The 21,198-nt window shown below is 40.1% G+C and overlaps 1 protein-coding gene across 1 annotated transcript in view; it reads right to left on the reverse strand.

Moving 5' to 3' along the window:
* The window catches only part of CSMD3 (CUB and Sushi multiple domains 3), a 1,177,406-nt gene that overhangs the window by 456,753 nt on the left and 699,455 nt on the right, over positions 1-21,198 (reverse strand). Inside the window, exon 30 of the mRNA XM_040431881.1 lies at positions 2,928-3,041. Within this exon, the coding sequence (XP_040287815.1) occupies positions 2,928-3,041 (114 nt within the window). The remainder of the gene's footprint in view (positions 1-2,927; positions 3,042-21,198) is intronic.

Below are 21,198 nucleotides of genomic sequence, written 5' to 3' on the forward strand. Positions count from 1 at the left end.
GATTTTTTTTTGTCTCATCTGAGGTCTGATTGGGGGTCTGAACTGAGGTCTAGTTAACACTAGGGGTCTGATCTGAGGTATTATTGGAGGTTTGAGCTGAGTGCTCATTTATATTGGGGGTCTGATCTGAGGTCTGATTAGGGGTCTGAGATGAGGTCTAATTGACATTGGGGTTCTGATCTGAGGTCTGATTGGGGGTCTGAGATAAGGACTAATTATCATTGGGGATCTGATGAAAGGTCTTACCTGAGGTCTGATTAACATTGGGGTCTGACTGGGGCTCTGATCAGAGATCTGATTAACATTGGGGTCTGATCTGAGTTCTGATGAAATTGTTTTATTTTTTTCCTCCTCTAAAACCTAGGTGCATTTTATGGGTAGGTGTGTGTTATAGGGTGAAAAATACGGTAAATATTGTTAAAAATAATGCGTTCATTGCTTTTGTAATAAATGGACCCTTGACAGGTATTGACTTGCAAAAGAGTCCATCTGGTTTATTTTGTGTTATAGAATATATGACGATAAAAGGCACATTTGCCATCAAAAACACTGAAAATCCCAAAAGAATATAACCTCTTTGGCTTTAAAAACAGAGCTTCAATCTTGTGAGGGTTTAGCACTTCTGGCTAAGAGGACTTTTCCAGGGCCACAATGCCATATCTCACCTGCTATTCATTGTGACTCTTAGGGATCATTCAGACGACCGTACAAATGAGTCCGCCTCCATTCCACAATTTTGCAGAATGGGTGCTGGACCATTCATTTCAATGGGGACACAAAAGATGCGGACATCATCCGTTGTTCTATTCTGCATCCCAGCAAAAAATATAGAGCATGTCCTATAGGCATTTCTTTAATGGGCCGCCCAATGTGCAGAACGCACATGGGCGGTATCTGTGTTTTGCAGATTAGCAATTTGCAGACCGCAAAACATGGCACAGTCGTCTGAACATGCCCTTAAGTACAGATTCTTTTTAAATTTGAAATGTTAAGTTGCTTATAGCCCACTGAAATAAAAACTATAAATTGGATTGCCCATAAAGGAAGAAGAATAATTACCCATAATCCAACATTCATTTCACTTTTTTCTGAAATTGAACAGCTGAAGATGTCTAGTAGCCTACCATACACATCAGGTCTTCAGCATAATTCACTAAGAACAGTCTAATGTGCATAAGCCAGCTTTAGAATCCAGCACATCCATTGCATATAAAGTATTCTATATTTTTCATATCCATTTCTGATTTGGCATAGCACAATGGTAAGGATTTCATAGTTTGTTGTCTCTAGTATATCTAGTACTGTTGTTTTAAAAGGACATGACTAGAGATGAGCGAATTTCTAAAAAGTTTGATTCGGCTGATTTGCCGAATCTTACAAAAAAATTAGCTTTGTGATGAATTACTTTGCCACGAAGCACATTTTTTTTAAAGTAACAGGTGCAATGACAGGGAGCTGCGATAGCACCGCCCCCGTCATTGTACCCCTTAGATGCCGCCTTCATACTTGATCGTGGCATCTGAGTGTAAAATTAACAATAAAAAAAAAATTTCATCAAACTTACCGCCTCCATTTGATTGCGACGGGCCGGCCACGGCCATCTTGCTTCAAGATTTCAGCCGAAATCCTGTAGGGGCGCCAGATTACGTCATCACGCCGACTGGCGTGGTGACGTATGTCTGAGATCTTCAAGCAAGATGTAGGCTGGCGGCCCATGGTGAGCAAATGGAGGAGGTGAGTTTGAATTTTTTTTATACTATTTCAAGTTAAATCGATTCGCTGACATGAAGCACGAGGAAATTCGGCTTCTAGGCGAACCAAATTTATCCTGAAATTCGGATCAAATTCCACTGGGATCGCTCATCTCTAGACATGACCACTGGGGCTAAATAAAATCCTCCCCAATATTTTTTTGGGTGTAGATTCTGAAATATTACATAAACTGCAGTGATATTTTACCTGCAGAAAGCATGCATTTGTGCTGGAGACCCGCCGGATCCCCACTACATCCTATTGTAGTGAATCAGTATCCTATGGTACCTGTGGGGTCCAGCTATGCTTCTAGGGTAGAATATCTCTATAGACTGAGATTTCAAAAGAACTTGTACTGCACTATTGTAAGGTTCTGTGCTGAAGGAGCCATACAGACTCCATTCCAGCATGTATGAGCCCTTAGGCTGTATATATATATAAATACATATCCCTTGCAGTTACAATTGATAACAAGTATATTAGCTTTTGGCCAGTTCTGGAGGCCAGAATTGTATGCTAGTAGCCTGGGAGTCACCATTGTGCAATCTCAGGATGGGGTATGCAAAATATAACTTAACAGCTATGTACACTTTCAGGGGCATTTTTTATGATTGCATTTCACTTTGGGCTAAAAATCATTTTTTCAATTGGTTTTTAATAAAAAATATTTAATTGTTCTGTAACAAAGGGTTAACTGTTAGATATGTATTGTACTTTCACCTTTACTTTGTGCCGGTCATCTAATAAACCTTATCTCTTAATTATCAGAAGGTCATAAATACTTTTTTGAGTAGCATTCTTATCAGTAAGATAAGAATTGAGCTGTAATGAATGTTTAGGTCAGAGATTAGAGATAAGGAACTGCCAGCTGAGCTGCCTGACAGTAAACAGTAAAAATACCTAAAAATTCAGCTACTAGAGAATCTCAAGGCTATACAGAGAAAGGGGCTCAACATTTTTAATAAAGACCAATTGAAAAAATGATTTCAGCTCAAAATGAGTACAATGCAAATTCAACAATAATAAAACCACCAAAGGTGAACATAGCCTTTAAACACAAAATTAATACAACTTTGTTGGTAGAGGATTACTTATTTTAACTAATATCAGTAAAAAAAAAAAAAAAATAATAACATTTTTATAAATGACCCAGTGGTATCTCTGATAAAAAGTACCTGAATGAGATCCTGAGAGGGAGGATAAGAGTGGCGACTGTTGAGTTGCTCCATCATAAACCTCAACTACATCATGGAGAGACGTCTGGAAAAACACAAACTGGCCAAAAACCACTATAGAGCAATAACCAGTAGCAGAGAAAGAAAAGGGAGAGAAAAGAGAAAAAATCATGCTCCAAGTTCATGATCTTTAAGATGTTTCAAATAATTTGTGATAAAGAATACAAAAATATATGTAATGTTTCATGATCATATAGAAGGCATTGAAAATGCCCAAAATATAATATAATTAATGCATATATAATTCAAAAGAAAAGATGTAGAGATTACATTAATAATTCACCAACAGCAAACATAATGCATAAGACGACATGAAAACACGTTTGCTGATTTTGTGATATTTTTTGGAAGTAATGAAAATGGGAGTCAATGAACCAAATATTAGAATTAGATAATTCGTTGTTTCCAAATATTATGAACAGTAATTGGGGCAAATGCATACCATATTACATTGGGTCTAATAATTTTCTGCCCCAATTTTTGGACACTTGCCCCATTAAATACTGTGTTCAGAAATCACTATTATTGCTTGTCAGAAAAAGTCTTAAATCAAATGAACCCAGAAACATTTTTTCCCAATTGTGCATAAGAATTTGTTTTTTATGCAAACATTCCCAATTTCTCTTCTCTGTTTATGATTATTATAGAATATTTATCAACCAGTCCAATGTGTATAGATGAAATCATAGATATATCAATCCATAATAATTATCCGTTTTCTTTTCCATTCATTCTATGTATTTTTAATACTTTTTTATATATAAACAATGCAAAGATTCCATGGGTCATTCTTTATTTATTTTTTTCAAAACTATATAAAAAAATACGTTTAAAAGTATAATATTTAGACAAAATACATTGGGGCAGATTTTCTAATTAAAATGTGTCAAAACTACAGTGCACAAGTTGTGTATTACATTTGTTACACCTAGCTTAACATGAAGGTGCGATTTTACAGGAACCCCTTTGAAAATTTAACCAACCAAAAAGTGATATAAAGTTAGACAAAAGTGACTAAGAATGCACTAAATTCATCCATGAGCCACCATGATAAATTTGATGCATATTTAGACTGTCTGATGCAAGGGGATAATGTATCAAGCATCAAAAGGAAACTTTTGTTGACTTTTCTTTGGAATGTCTGCTTGGTTTGAAGCCATTTTTTGCAACAAATTTGTTGTGCTGATTATCTATTGATTTCTATTCCTAAATCTAATCTTATTTAGTACAAATGGTTTCCTTTGCAAATAGTTGCAATGATAAATTGGCTAAAAATGTAGCTCTGTGTGTAAAACATCTGTCCGCCCCTTAGTAACTGTAAACTGCAGGGCATGGCGCATTCATGTCATGAATTTGTAATAAATGCCTACTCCACTGACAAAACAGGCATTTAATGCATTATCCCCTAAATTTATTCTGCCTAACTATTAGATCTGCCCAATATTCTGTGACCCATGTCACCATACAAAACATCAAATAAAAAATAAATAAAGCACCAACAGTAAATTTCTCAAAGTCATGAAAGGTTATATAGAAAGTTATTGAATTAAAATAATGAAAAAAACAACAATAATAATAATAATAATTAAAAATAATAATAATATAGTATTAATATTGTAATCTATATGTTTCATGTTTATTTATTTTACTAACTTATATAGCGCTGACATATTCTGCAGCGCTTTGCAGATATTATCATTACTTGCTCTCCCCAAAAGAGTTCACAATCTACGTTCCTTATCTTTATGTCTTTGAATATCATTTTCAAAAGACAGAGATTCTCCAAGTTAGACTAGACAGTCTAAAGACAGATTTATCATCCAGAGTCAGCTACTGCAATAAATTAGGTGCAGTTTAAGACTGTCTAGTGATTGGTAATGCATCAGATGCGCTGTTTCAGAAAAGTGGGGTGATGTTGCCTGTTTTTTCAGAGGAGTAGGCATTTGCACCAAATTTATGATATACTGTAGCTACGACATATTTAGTGTGTTTTTAGTTTGTTCCATAGCTATTTTGTAGGACAAATTTAACAAACGGAGTGCAACATTTTGTAATAGGGGCTGGGAACAGGAGGAGAAACATACCTTTTGTGGTAGTTAACATATGAAGTTATGACAGACGTTCCAAAAATCAGAAACAAAAATTTCATGTTAATACATTGCCCTTTGATTTTACAAATTATATTTGTTAATCTTCCCTATTATTTTTTAGCAATTTAAAAAAAAGGTGCTGTAACTTTTTACTTCATCATGGGACTAGATTGGACTTGCAACTTTCTAATAAGTGCCAATAAATCAATATAGGGTAGGTTCACATCATCGTTTCTTTTTTTCTTTTGTTCTTTTGATCAATAATAAAAAAAAGTCCTCCAGTAAGTACTTTTTTCCATCTAAAATAACGAATCTCAGACGGAAATAGCTAAAATGGATGCAAAATGTGCTTAAGTGTGCATAACGGAGCATAATGGATGCTTAAAATAAAGGATCCTTTTTTTGTTGTTTTTTGATCTTCTGATGGATCAGAAGAATGGAAAAATAAATGGTGATGTGAACCTAGCTAGAACGGTAACCCCACCTACTGTAAAAAACATAAATGCACTCTATGTAAATAAAAAATGCTAGGTTTGACGAAAACCATGAAAAAAAAGTTGCAAATACTTTGTCACAAAATCTATTCCACCAATAAAACAGCTAAAACACTCTACTTTTTTGTGCAATATCTTTCATTTATTACCCTCAGCAAGTATTTATTCTTTAAATGCGCCAAATTTATCCTAGTCGCTGATGCTGAACATTAAATCTTCCACATATTTTGATTTTCTAGTCTAGTTTTATGCCACCTATTTACCACCTTAGCTTATGAAAAAAACTTGTCCACATACCCCAAAAATATGTCCCAATGTGTCAAAATTCTGTCCCAATGAGAAAAACTTTCCTTCCTAATGCTCCAAACTTTTATCTACCAAAAACTTTAGACCAATTCTAAGCTAGTATAATGTACGTCACTTTGTATTTGCCCAGAATCATGAACTTGTCTAAAAGGTAAACAAACTGGTCACACCCACATATTAGTTTAAAACCAGGAAATGTGAAGGATGTTGAAAGAAGTCCTTATTTCTGGTGAATTTGAATGATAAACATGTCTAAAATAAGATGCACCATAAGTTTGGCACAACCCGACCACTGCACGACCGTGCTGTGTCATCATAACCTTAGGTTTAATGATATGCCAAATTTATCAAACAACTTGCACGGTTTCATAAATTAGTTGCAGGGTACGCCAATGTAGACTCAAGCTAACCTGACTTTACATATTACTCTCATGATAAATACACCCTCCACCCCCACATCTCTCTCATTTCATATGGAGAGACAATAAAGACATTAAAATGATAATGAACCACGCATTAATACCATTACGAGATGGTACATAACATTAATATACTGGAATCCACTCTACTGTACTTTCATTTCCCATCAAAAACAAATTTATAACGGTGTAATTCGTGCTCCTGATATGTTGTACATCGTAGATTGTACATGTCAACTTGGGTCAATAATTGCAATTGCTAATTTTATCCACTTGCTGATGATTCTTCTGAAAACAATTTAGGATTTCATTATCTATACATGTTCAAGCTTTTTGCTATGTTGATGCAGTCTTTCAGGAATCCAATTTTTGCCAGCGCATACAGCATTCCAAGTGTGTTTTGTTAATCTTAAGATAAGTAGACCAACTCAATATTTTTGTACTGTGTATGATGGTATGTCTATTTATCCTTATTACTATATAGAAGAAAATAGTCATTTTGAGAGGTCTTTGCAGACTCTGCTTCATACAGTGATGATGATGATGATCACTTTTATTTTTCATACATAATTTCTGTAGTTCACAGATTTTGGGATTTGCTTAGTATTCAATTTTATACATCCTTAAGGGGAATCTCCAGAGCTATAACCAAGTGCCCACAAACTGCCTCCATAAATACTAGATTCAAACTTACCAGTTCCCTGATGCACTAGTCCTCCACATTGTCTCTACTGTGTCTGCTTTCCTGTCCCTGGTTTGTTTTCTTTCTCAGTTGCATGGTTATGGTCAAATGCTCTTGTGCAGCCAATGATTGTCTTCAGTGATGATGTGGCCACAAGCAACACGTTACTGCTGAAACCAGTCATTGGCTGCAGCAGAGCATGTGACCATGCCCATGCAGCACTAGAAGAAAACAAGCCAAGGACAAAAAAGTGCACACAGTGGAGGCAGTGGAGAGAACTGGAACAGTGGGGAGCAGGTAAGTATGAGAACCCCTTTAAGTCATTATCCTATCTGTGAAGTGCTATCTGATAGTAAAGGAAACCTACATAAATCTGGAGTTAAACTAATTACTGTAGCAAAGCATGCCCACTTATACACCCACTTTTCAAAAGTGGTGAGAGTTGTGCCACACAGGGCATGAGTGATCTGCATCAAATCTATAAAAAATTGCATTCTTCTTAATAAATTTGGTGCATTTGGTGCTCTCTAAGATGCAGAAAATGTGAGTATGCATAGAATTGCACCAACATTTGTGCCATGTTCATGCTTTTGTAAATAATCTTGGAGTCCACATCCACTCCTTGAACAATGACCGCTTGTCTTGTCACTTTTGAAATTTGGTGCGTGATGAGGAAAGTTGCAATTTTGAGGTATTAAATATGGATCATACGCAGATATGGACCACAGACCCATTGAAGTGAATAGGTCTTCAAAAGAAACAAATGCAACACAGATATCACATGGACGTCATCCATATTTGGCAGATCTACATTTTGTGGACTTTAAAATACATATGGTTGTATGAAAGCACACTTAGATATATGGCATACAAGGTATCCATTCACTGCCTATGGTATTATCTCCCTAATGGATCTTATAATGTAAAGTCCAAATTAACCTGTCAGTTTGTTTTAAGAGTGCTGAGGAAAACTGGAGCTAACTAAGGAAACTGGCGCAAACACGGGGAAAGTATGAACTCCATACAAATATTGTAAAGCAACCTCAGAGAAAAACTTTCATGAAGGTCTTTCTGTTTCAACTCCGGAACAAAGTTTTCATCAAGTTCGTCATTTGTACCTGACAGAGTCCTTGTTCCAAGGTTGAAAAACATTGTACAAAGTTTCCTACAATAAAAATTAGCTTGTAATTGGATCAGCTCTACGAACGTTTCTTCCAAGCTTTTACCACCAGCATTGTGGCCAACAGTCATTTTCTTTGATTTTCGGATTTCCCATATCTAAAGATGAAACTGGGCACCCCATTTTGGTGCTAGGTTTTGGCACTCCACAATTCAACATAATATTTTATATAATATGTAAGGCCTTGCCATATATCACCAAACTCCCAAAATGTTTTAAAGTTCTGATGGCAAAATCATTTTTAACTGCCAAGGATGATAAATACATAAAAAACAATATGTATGTAAAATACACAGACATTATACATTGGCGAAAGTTAAATACTACAAGAGTTAGACTTTTTTTCCTCACTCATTCTTCTACAAGTATGGGAACATAACTAATTTCAAGGTGAACAACTCATTGGGGAAGCTCAAATTCCTATTTTCAATATTTGCCATATTCCTAAGGGCTCACTTACTGCCAGTGAGCTTCTAAAATATGAAGATTTATTCGGACCAATCAGTAGGTGACCTTGTCACTGAAGATTTGATCAAGTTATGCATATAGGACGTTATTCAAGATGGAGTGCATTATAAAATACGATACATTTATGTATTAGTAGGTGAGGCACTTTTATGGTCCCTTGATTATAAATTAGTAGAGTAGTGACTAGAAAATCACTAGTATGTATTCGGATGAATGTCCGTAATATATGTCTGTACAGATTATGTTGGAAAGCTGAATTGACCTCTTCAAACAACTTAGACTTTGTTCACACTATGTGTGAATGTCTAAAATGTACATCAGAGAAATCTGCTAGATGAACAAGCTTTAACCCTGTGAAACTATACACTATACCGCTGCACATGGTAGCCCATTGCAAAAAATTTATGCAGCTGAAAAACGTTATGCCAACACGTAGCAGCCAAATGTTCAGGCCCATTCCATAGCTTTTGAAGATGTCTGGCATATATAGATATATTTATCTTTACTTTTCTCCTAAATTTTAAAGACTCCAATTTCTCATTATGCTAATTTAATACATTATTGTCACATGCCAACAAAACTTTCAACAGGCTGCAGTCAACATCACAACCAGTGGAAGACCACGCATAGACACATATAGCATTAACAACTTCCAACAGTATCATAAATTTTTTTTTTTCCCAAAGCTGGTTGCCACTTATCTTGGGGTCTCGAGCCCAGAGCAGAAATAAGGAAGAAAACATTTGTAAATTTAGAGATTTTTCTGATGCATACACCAAGCCCTTTTGGTTCCATCTTACGGAGATGTCAGAACTGTTTGTGCCACTGTGTGATATCTGTATTGGGCATTGTCATTTACTTAAAGTGTAACTGTCATTCTTTTTTATAATATGTAGTGGCAGTGATACTGACCATTTTTGTAATATTCTTTAATTACTGAAATTGTACATTTCTATTAGGAAAATAGCTCTAAGGCCTCACCCACATTTCCGTGGTTTTCCATGAAGATGTCCGTGAAGAATCTGTGTTTGTTCCGTTTTTACCATCTGTATGTCATCCGTAATTCACTGACATTGCTCAGCTGAAATTCATTTCCAAAGAATCTCCTATCAGTCTTCACTGAAAAACGGATGCACCACAGATGCCATGTGTGTGCCCGTGATTTTAACGGACCCATAGACATTTATGGACGTACTTGGTCCACATCACAGGTCAAAGTAGTGCATGTCTCCATGATTTTTTTAATGACCCCCAGTCAGTAAAAAAATGCTGAAATGTGAACAGACACGTTTAAATCAATGGGTACATGTGCTGTTTGTGGAAAATGCGGACGAGGAATAAAGCAACGCCCCCTGTCTTCTGTTTACATATCGGTGAAGACTTGCTCCAAACTGAGTGTGCTATGTAAACAGAAGACAGGGGGGCATTGCCAAGTCTCAAAATGGGCCAATTTAGAGCAATTTTTCTAATAGAAATGTACAAATTCAGTAATTAAACTATAATACAAAAATGGTCAGTAACACTGCACCTACACATTACAAAAAAAAAAGTTTGACAGTTACACAATATGTTAGAACAAGCCAATCTCAGGTTCATGGTGACCATTCATGCAGAACGGACTTCTTATTAAAGCCAAGATCACACTTTAGTTATTTGGTCTGGTTTTTCCATCAGTTATTGTGAGCCAAAACCAGTAGTGAAGCCTCCACAGAAATCAGGTATAATGGAAAGATCTACACTTGCATTGTGCTTTGACCTATACGTGGTTTTGGCTCACAATAACCGATTGAAATAACTGACCAAATAACTGAAGTGTGAACTAAGCCTAAGGAATACTTTTTCAAAATCTGAAAGCTTGACATTACACAACATATAAACATACAAAAAACATTTTAAAAACTATAACATGGCTTTAGTCAGTCTTCCTACACAATGGTCACTTCAATGCTCATTACCTTCCTGGTTCATGAATTATCGTGGGAAAGAGCCCAATCTCATTACATAAAATACATAATAACAATGATCCGTGAATATTTTCTTAAAATACTTGTTTCTTGGGTCCCCATACTTTATAATACAGCTAGATGACCATGAATTAAATAGTAAATTATTTATTTGTTTACCAGAAAGCATCCAACAATAATGACTCAGGAGTAATAATGGAGAAACTCTGTATGTGCATGTAATGATTAGAGATGAGCTAATATTTCAAAAATTTGATTTGGCCAAGTCAATCTGAATTTGTTTGAGGCGAATTGCGTTAAAAAGCAGCTATTTCCTGGCTGCAGAAAGCCTTTATAGTGGTGTAGTACACTGTGCCTTGCAGTAACAAGCATAGGGAGTCTGCTGTGGTAGTGAAACAATACTGTGAGTCAGTATGACATGCAGATGACGCTCTTAGAATCACTGCACACTTCCCTTATTTGGGAAGTCCCAGGGCCAAAACTGACCAAATAACTCAAGTATGAACTCAGCCTTACAGGTTGATATTAGCACCAAGAAGAAGCGAACTCCTTTTTCAGTCGTTAACTGATTCCACATAGATGTCTACAGAACCTGTTCTATAAAACGCTTATACAAGTAGAGCCCCACGTCAGCATTAAGTTTGTGTTGAGGTCACTGATTATTTTGCCCTTCCCATGATCCGTCAGAATAATAACCCCCAAAAAACGGATCCTGTCTGTTGAGCATCTGCCTTCACTGATCCACGCCTGATTCATCTTGACAAAGGTTAGTCTCTGCACATTGTGGACAGGCGAGTTCTTCTTGAGGTAACTATGGCCCCTGTCGCACTAAACACCAGCTCTAATGCCACACTACTGGCCGGGCAGGACAGCTTTTCCAGGGAAAACTCTGCTAGTTGTGGCCACAAATCCAGTTTGGTTGCCCAGTAGTCCAGCAGATCTTCAATGTGGGGTGGCAGGGTACTGTCCAAGTATGCCACCACCTGCTGGTTCAGGTCCTGCTCCAGGTCTAGCTGCTGCTGGTGAGTAGTTTCTTCACTAGGTGGGTGAAGAAAGCTGTTCATCAATGACTATAGACTCAAGTTGCTGCTGATGGAGCTGTAACTTCTCCTACCAACCCAACCTTGCCATAGCAGCCATGGCAGAGGAACGTGAGTGCAGAGGGCCCCCTGGTCAGACCTGAGAGAGGATGTACAATGGCGCAGATAGGCAGCAGCCAACTCACTACATAGGATGTCTCCATAGTAGTTCAGTTTCTCCTCCCTCTCAGCGGGTGTATATAAGGCCCACATTTATGACCGGTAGCGAGGGTCCAACAAGGTGGAGAGCCAGACGTCATCCCTCTACCGAATGATGACAATTCGGCTGTCACTAAGCAAGCAAGTGAGCATGCATCGGGCCATTTGTGCAAGTGACTCAGAGGGACTCCCTGCCTCCATCTCCACTGCATACTGCCACGGTGTGTCTGGGTCCACTGCCTCGTCTTCTTCATTGCCCTGTAGCTCCTCTGGCTGCTCCTCCTCTCCTGTCACCTGCGTGTAAAAACAACACATTTTGCTACACATTGCTTGTGCTGCAATGTCCTCCTCCTCCTCCAGTTCAGCCCCCACAGTGCTCATATGGCCGTGATATTTAGGCGCCATGTCTCCAGTCCCCTGACAAGCCAGTCCTGGCGACTAGTGTTGAGCATGAATATTCAAATTACAAATATTTATCGAGAATATCGTAACTATTGCAATATTGTCCCTGCAGTGGAGGCTGAGGACATGGTGGAGGATGAGGAGGATGAGGAGGCAGAGGCGGACATTGTCGCAGGACCAACGGTGTGAGAACGTGGAGGCGGAAGCAGCGTCACCTGGCCAGGTTGCTGGTGTGGCTGTGCAGGAATCACATTCGCCCAGTGCGCCGTAATGGACATGTATTGTCCCTGACCGTAGTTACAGCTCCACACGTCGGCGCTGCCATTCACTTTGGCAGACACCGACAGGCTCAAGAACTGGCCCACCTTCTGTTCTTCATGTGTGTGCAGGGCTGGTACTGCCTTTTTTGCAAAGAAATGATAGCTTGGAGCTCTCCACCATGGCTCAGCACAAGCCATCAGTTCTCTTAAAGGTGCAGAGTCCAACACTTAGAAAGGAATGGACTGCAGCACCAGCAACTTGGACAGGAGCACTTTCAGCTTCTGCAAACCGTTGGATGAGTGCACACATACTGTTTCCTCTTGGCAATCACGTCAGTGATCGATTGCTGACCGAATGACTGACGAGGAGTAGGAGGAGCAGGGGCATCAGGACCAGCAGATGATGGGAAAGACAGACAGCTCCCTTCGGCTGAGGTGGTGGAGCTTTGACTGCCTGAAACCGGGGGCTTGGCACTGGGTGATGCAGAGGTTGCTCCGGCAGGCTGGACCACCACATCGGAGCCACAGTTCTCCCAGGCCACTTTATGGTGATGCTGCATATGTTGACACAGGGCCGTGTTGCCAACATTGGCAGCCTGGCCACGCCTCACCTTCTGCCCAATGATTCTACATATGGCCATGTTCACCTCCTCTGGCGGCTTAACAAAACACTTCCACAATGCCGAGTAGGTGATTTTACCCCCAACACTCCGCACTGACTGACTGCTACTACAGCTGCTTCCGTGAAACCGTGCACCACTACTTTCCGGACAGGCAGGCTCCTGTGAAGTGGGTGGTCTACCCCGAACATGTTTGGCTACCGACCTCCCACTGCTGCCACCCTGCTGATTCTCGGCCACGCTATCAACTTGCTGGCGACGCCGCTGCCTCACGGGCAAGCTGCCACCCTCTTCTCCCGATGATGATGAAGCCACTAATTCACCCGGCTTCCAAGTGTGATCAGCTACATCATCATCAAGTACTGTCTGCACGTCACTGATGTCCTCCTCAATGGTTTCTGGGTCAAGAGCCTGACCGCTTGAAACACCAACTTCCACACCACTCTCCTCATCACTACTTGCCCTCCTAGCAGAGGAAGCGGCGGATGTCTCTTCCACGTCTTGACTGGCCAGTAGTTCCTGACTGTCCTCTAGTAGCTTGTCCTCGCTGTATATTGGGGCTGAGCCCACAGCATATAATACTTATCTGGCTGATGGAACAGAAAAGGACAGAGGTAGGTTGAGGACAGGTAAGGGCACAGGGCCTTCTCCCGGGCCTTGCCAACTAAGGATTGTGTCTGATGAACCCACCGACTCTTGGCTGGGGGTGTCTGATGTCACTTGGGACGAAGTGGATGACCGAGTCAACCATTCAAGTACCGCTGGGTTGCTGGTCAAGTCACGACCGTTAGATGACACCGGGAGCTCAGGCCTCTCGCTGCGATTCCTGCTGCCATGCTCTCTTACTCTGCTGCGACCTGTGCCTACGCTAGAAACATTTAGGCCTCTGCCACTCCCCTGTGCAGGGCCTGGCACTTCTCTGTCTGACATAATGTTAGATCAAATAAATAAATAAAAAGGAAATTATAACACCCCAAAAAAGTCAGTAATTTTCTCACTTCACCACACAATGGCTAATAAGCCCTTTTTTTCCCCACTAATGCACGCCTAAAAGGGTTGTAATTTTCTCACTTCACCACACAACGGCAAATACTTTTTTTGTGCCACTAATACATGCAAAAAGGGCTTTAGAACATATAACTGCACCGCTGAACAGCAAATAGGCCCTTATTTTTTTCTACTTATACACGACACAAAAGGCTTTAGAACATACAACTGCACTGCTGAACGGCAAATAGGCCTTTGTTTTTTTCCACTTATACACGACACAAAAGGCATTAGAACATATAACTGCACAGCTGAACAGAAAATATATTTTTCTTTTGCACTAATACACCACAAAAAGGGCTTTGGAACATATAATTGCACCGCTGAACAGCAAAAAGGGCCTTATTTTTTTCCACTTATATACGACACAAAAGGCTTTAGAATTAGGGATGAGCAAACCCGTGGAAGTTTGAGTTCACGGGGTTCGGCCGAACTTCAGATTAAAGTTTGGGTTCGGGTTCGGGACCCGAACTTGACCCAAAACCCGGACCCCATTAAAGTCAATAGGGACCTGAACTTCACTTTATTATTTTCTGTTATAACATGGTTATAATGGAAAATAATAGCATTCTTAAGACAGAATGCTAAATAAAATGGCCATTGAGGGGTTAAAAATAATAAAATAAAAAAAACTCACCTCATTCACTTGATCGCACAGCCGGTGTCCTCTTCTTTCTTCTTTCTGCAGGACCTGCAGTGATGTCATTGCAGGTCCTGCTAAATGAAGATAGAAGGACGTGTGGTGACGTGGTGAGCACGGTGATGTCAATGCAGGTCCTATCTTCATACAGCAGTACCTGCAATGACGTCGCCGCGCTCACCACGTGGTGAGCACGGTAATGTAATCGCAGGTCCTTTTGCAGGTCCTGCATAAAAAAGAAAGAAGATGGTACCGACTGCGCGATCAAGTGGATGAGGTAAGTTTATTAAAATTATTTTTAACCCCTATATTTAGCATTCTGTCTTAAGAATGTTATTATTTTCCGTCATAACCATTTTATAATGGAAAATAGTAAAATCACCCGAACACCGAACCCGAACTTCAGTGAAAAAGTCCGGGTACGGGTCCGGTACCCGAACTTGCAAAGTGCGGTATGAACCCGAACTTTGCAGTTCGAGTTCGCTCAACCCTATTTAGAATATATAACTGCACCGCTGAACGGCAAATATATTTTTCTTTTTTACACTTATACACTCCACAAAAAGCTTTAGAATATATAACTGCACCGCTGAACGGCAAATATATTTATCTTTTTTCCACTTTGCCACTAATACACGACAAAAAAGGCTTCAGAACATATAACTGCACAGCTGAACGGCAAATAAAATAGTTTTTTGTGCCACTAATACACGCATTTTTTTCGTAATTTTTGCGCTTTCACCGCATAACGGCTAATAAGCCCTTTTCACACTAATTCAAGCCATAAAATACTTTAGAACATATAACTGCACCTCACAAGGGCAAATAAGACTTAGAAATATTTCCTTGTAATAAGCCTTGTTAATGGCTGTATTAAACAGCACTTGCACCTCAATAACAACAATGGTTTGCTGGAATTACAGAGCTAAATAATGGCAATTTGCATCCCAGTCAGCGCAGCAAGGTGTAATAGGATTGCTCCTATTACCCAGGCTGTAATCTCCCCACCTGAACCCTGTTCTACATAAATGCTATGGAATGATTCCTCCCTATCCTTTCCCTACACCTTGAATAATCTTTCCCTGATCTTATAAATATTTTTTTTCGCACAATGAAGTCTTTACCAGCACTGTCCCTAGCGCCTGTTGACATCTCTCCCTGCAAAATTACACTGGAAAATGGCTGAATCCAAGATGGCTGAGGCTATTTACAGGGCTGTGACATTACAGGGCTGGCTGGCTGCTGATTGGCTGCATGCATGGCATTATGGGTGATCCTGCTTTCCCAGAGTTCCTTGCTCCATGTCATCACACGTGCAGCAGCCATTTTAGGAAAAAATGCGATTCGTTACCACGAAGCGTGAGGAAATTCGGAGCGAATTGATATTTTTCTGAAATTCAGGTCAAATTCGACTTGGTCAACCATAATTCGCTCATCTCTATCATTTATTTGACCCTTCTTCTGATCTGTCAGAAGAAAGGAAAAATGAGACGCACAGTAGATCATGTCTATGTAGCAGCTGTAAAGCCTGTATGGTCACATTAGAATTGGCTTATGATTTGGTAGCCAAAAGCAGGAGTGGGTACAAAACACAGAAGACATGCAAATATTCTATTCACGTGTCATCTCTGTTTTGGATCCACTCCTGTTTTTTTTGGCATTAGCAATACTGATGGATTTCTGATCAAATGCTGACCGAGTGAAGGCGTATGCTCCACAGACAGGATCAGTTTTTTTGGGGGGTTATTGGTCTGACGGATCAGATGAAGGGCAAAATAATCAGTGACGTCAACACAAACTTACTGCTGACACCCTCTCCACTCTGTCAGGGGGGCTCTACTTGTATAAGCGTTTAATAGAACAGGTTCTGTAGACATCTATGTGGAATCAGCTGATGAGGGTGCAAAAGGAGTGCGCTCTTTCATGCTGCAGTAGGATCTTGGGCCTCTGCACGGTTCTTTATACCTCATGTTAACATCGACCTGTAAGGTTGAGTTCTCACGAGTTATTTCATCAGTTTTGGCCTCGTAACTGCCCAAAAAAGTGAAGTGTGCAGTGATTCTAAGAGCGACGCCTGTCATCTCTGTGTCGTACTAACTCACAGTACTGTTTCACTACCACAACAGACTCCCTATGCATGTTGCTGCAAGGCACCGCGTTCTATACCACTATACAGGCTCTCTGCAGCCAGGAAATAGCTGTTTTTTAACTTGATTCGCCACAAATTAATTCGGATCTAATCAAATCTTTTCGGAAAATTTTGCGACCCGACCGAAACCGAAACTTTAGTTTCCACTGTCCACACTAATTTGCATACACTCTAACTACCGGCTTAGATTTATTTTTCCTTTTTATATTGGGCAAGATTGTATCATAAATTACAGCATTTACATTGGTCTGAGAATGGATTGATGCCCAGGCCAGTATTGTCATGAACAATGTAATGAAAACAGGACATTGCTCTTCTGTCTTCTGGGCATTGAATACAATTGTATGCTGAGAGTAACTTTGTAGTTTATTTATTATACTGTATTCCTCTAGTGTAATTTATCAGTGAGCATTTCTATGAATCATTCCAGGGTGATATGTGGGTGATATTAAATGTCTTGAGGTCTGTATGAATAATATGCTTACTAGGTGGAGAATGTGTTGAGTAAAATCATCCTTCTATTCTATTTTTAAAGATTCATTTATATATTAAATATCCTACCTCCTCCTGTTGTGCCCCTTCAATCCGTCCTCAATTCCAACATACCCTCTTGCCTATGCATTATGAAACTAGTAAAACAATGTTGTTACTGAGTGGGCACTAGCTGGGTCTTAGAAAAGCTAGCGCACAAACAAGGTGGTATAATAACGCCCAGTTGTAGAATCCAGGTTTATTTATAAATATTATACTCTGATACCACAAGGATTAAATGCTCATTACACTAGAGATGAGCGAACCAGTCGACTTTCATTTTGGGTCCAGTTCGCAGAATTTTTTAACAAGTTCAGTTTGGACCCAAATCGGTTTGGGCTAACCCAAAGTTTTTCCAATTGCCCAGAAAGTTGGTATATCACCTCTTAGGACTATTTTTTACCCCCTTCCCCCTCCCTAAGCTCTGTAACACAATGACAGCAATAGTAAATGATGTCTTAGTGACACTGACATACATAGCTATGGGTAATTGACAGCATTAACATACAATGTTAAAAACACACCGTGGCATGTGTTATGCTTTTTCATATTCCAAAGCTTCCATAAATTGTCTCTTATCAGTGGCAGATGATGGTTGAAAACACACAGCGTTATGAGTTAAAAAAAAAAATATAGAAAAAAGTGGCTTGGGGGACCAAGCATCCAAAAATAATGCCTTGACAGGGTCGGAATGCCTGCCCGTACAACACGCACACATGTTCATTGTCAGAAGGAAAACTGTCTCATTGTGAACAAGCCGAAAAAAATTATCTCTTTTAATTGGGTGCAGCAGCAGTGCACTGTGGATGTGGAAAGGGTATGGTATGGATATAGTGTCATGCGACCGCAATAGTGGCAGCAGCAGAAGCAGTATAGCATGAGAGATTCAAGTCTGTCTATGGGTAGTAGTGGCAATAATAGTATTAGTGGTAGTGATAGTGGCAGTAGATGCTTTGCCTTAATGGTGGTGGCAGTAGGGGATTAACAGCAATGAGCAGCAGCCATATGGTACATGTTGGCAGAGAGGCAGCAGCATGATGGAGGCAGCAGCACTCTTCTGGAAGATGATGGTTGTCGGGTCCCAGCAGTGGCATGATGGTGTCGGTGGGATGATGGAGGTGGTGGCAGCAGCTGTACAGAACGTGGTGGATGAAAAGTGGCATAAGTGGCATGATGGAGGCCGCAGCGGCAGCCATGCAAAGAGTGATGGTAGTTAGTAGTGTTGGACGCGAATATTAGAATCGCAAATTTTAATTCCGAATATCGGCACTTCGAGAATTCACGAAGATGTAGAATATAGTGCTATATATTCGTGTTCGTGAATATTCTAGATTTTTTTACATCAGTAACCTCCCTTCTTGCTTGTGGGCCAATGAGAAGGCTGCGATGTCTTTGTCTGACCTTAGTAACATCACTAGCAACCAATAGGAAAGTTGCCTACCCCTTACTATATAAGAACCTCCCCAGCAGCTATTTTCTGTAGTTTTTTGCAGTTCTGAGAGAGAGAGCAGTGTCATTGCTGTGCTCTGTAGTTTACTGTGTCATTACATTAGATAGTTAGTTAACTTATATATATAATACAGATAGTTAGGGGGAGATAGTCAGTGTAGGTTAGATAGTGATATAGTGTAGCTGGTAGGTTCCAGTGCAGGGTGTTAGGCAGTGTGATAGGTTCTGCTGTCCATACATACATGCTACAGACATAGTGCTGTGATGTCACAAGTTCACAACAATACTTAGGGCACCAATCAGTAATATGTAGTCAGACCTGCTAAAATGTGAAGTTGCACGTATTGTGCAAAAATATGTACATCATTAATTGCCGATTTGCACAATTGTGAATATATTGGAGCACTCTATCTGCATATAAAGCTATTGTAATGTTCTGCTGTGCCAACCATTTTCTCCAGTCTCAGGAAACTTCTAGCAGCTTGAAAAAACAGTGACCCAATACGCGCGCAATATGTGCATATTACATTGCCAATTTTTGCAATCAAGAAAATATTCGCGAAATATCGCAAATTCAAATATTGCCCCTGCCGCTCATCACTAGTAGTTAGGTAGACAGACAGACAGCAACAGTGGCAATTTGGGGCACTGCCAGAAAGGCGATGTGTATTCATTGGAATCAGCCTGAGCTGTGAGAAAAAAAATTGGTATGAATGCAGTAATCAAGTACATTTATGCTGCTTAATGAATTGTAACCATCTATCCTTTGGGAACCTTCAGTTTACTCACAGCCCCCGCCCAGACCGACATGGTGGTGGTGTCGGCCTCCTCTTATCAGAGAACTGCTCTTTCAACCCATCTCCACCCTTTCACAACCTCCCCTCTTTCGAAGTCCACTTCGTCCGCATATTCTCTCCCTGCAACCATCAAATAGCCGTCATCTACTGTCCACCAGGCCCTGCTTCTACCTTTCTCGACCTTTTCAATACCTGGCTTCTTCACTTCCTCTCTGCTGACATCCCCTCCATCATTATGGGGGATTTGAATATATCCCTATTGACACACAACACTCAAATGCCTTCCAACTCCTATCTCTTACTGCCTCCTCTTACTTGGACTCACACAATAGTCCTCCACAGCCACCTACAGAGACGGACACACGCTAGACCTTGTCTTTACCCACCTTTGCGCTAATCTCTCAAACTCCACTCTTTCCCATTCATATCGCAATCTCCTTACATTTTCATCCACTGTCTCCTCAACTGTTCCTCCAGTCCATAAACTACCACGCTCTCGCAGAAATCTCAAACATCTCTCCATTCACACACTCTCAGACTCTCTCACCACTATCCACCATATCTTCCCTTCATAACACTGATATACTTTCTACAACACCACAATTACTTCAGCCCTTAGCCATTCTCACAAACACCAGAACCCGGCAAATCAGTCGACAACCCTGGAACACTAATCAGACAAAAAAAACTGAGACAAGCTTCCAGAGTCGCAGAACAGAGCTGGAAGAAAACCAACTCCAAGGAGGACTTTATCTCATACAAAGAAGCTATTCTCATATTCAAGTCTGCACTCACCTTTTATAAACAGGACTACTTCTCTACTCTCATATCATCTTTCTCCCGTAACCCCAAACAACTGTTTAATACCTTTAACTCTTTACTCCATCCCCCGTGCCCCCTCCCACACCCCTTATCTCAGCTGAGAACTATGCCTCATATTTCAGAGATAAAATCAATAACATCTGTGAAAGCTTTAAACATCCCCCGCTACACCCCTACACAGCCACTCAAATCTCTTCCCACATAATCCAGTTTACCACCATCACAGAAGAAAAGCTTTCCAACTTAGTCTCTAAGTCACACCTTACCAATTGTGCACTTGACCCAATCCCATCCTACCTCATCCCTAACTTTACCACTATAGTTACCCCTGCCCTAACCCACCTCTTCAACCTATCACTAGCCACTGGCATCCTCCCTTCCTCTTTTAAACATGCAACTGTCACACCTATACTTAAGAAACCTTCCCTGGATCCATCCTCTTTATCTAGCTATCATCCCATTTCACTGATCACATTTGCATACAAACTCCTAGAACAACATGTCCATCTCAAATTGTCCTCTCACCTCTCATCCCACTCACTATTTGATGAGATACAATCCAGCTTCAGACCAAATCACTGCACTGAAACTGCCCTAACCAAAGTCACCAACGATCTATTAGCTGCCAAAGCTAAATGTCACTACTCTGTGCT

The sequence above is a fragment of the Bufo bufo genome, chromosome 5, assembly GCF_905171765.1.
Source record: "Bufo bufo chromosome 5, aBufBuf1.1, whole genome shotgun sequence".
Classification (NCBI taxonomy): domain Eukaryota; kingdom Metazoa; phylum Chordata; class Amphibia; order Anura; family Bufonidae; genus Bufo; species Bufo bufo.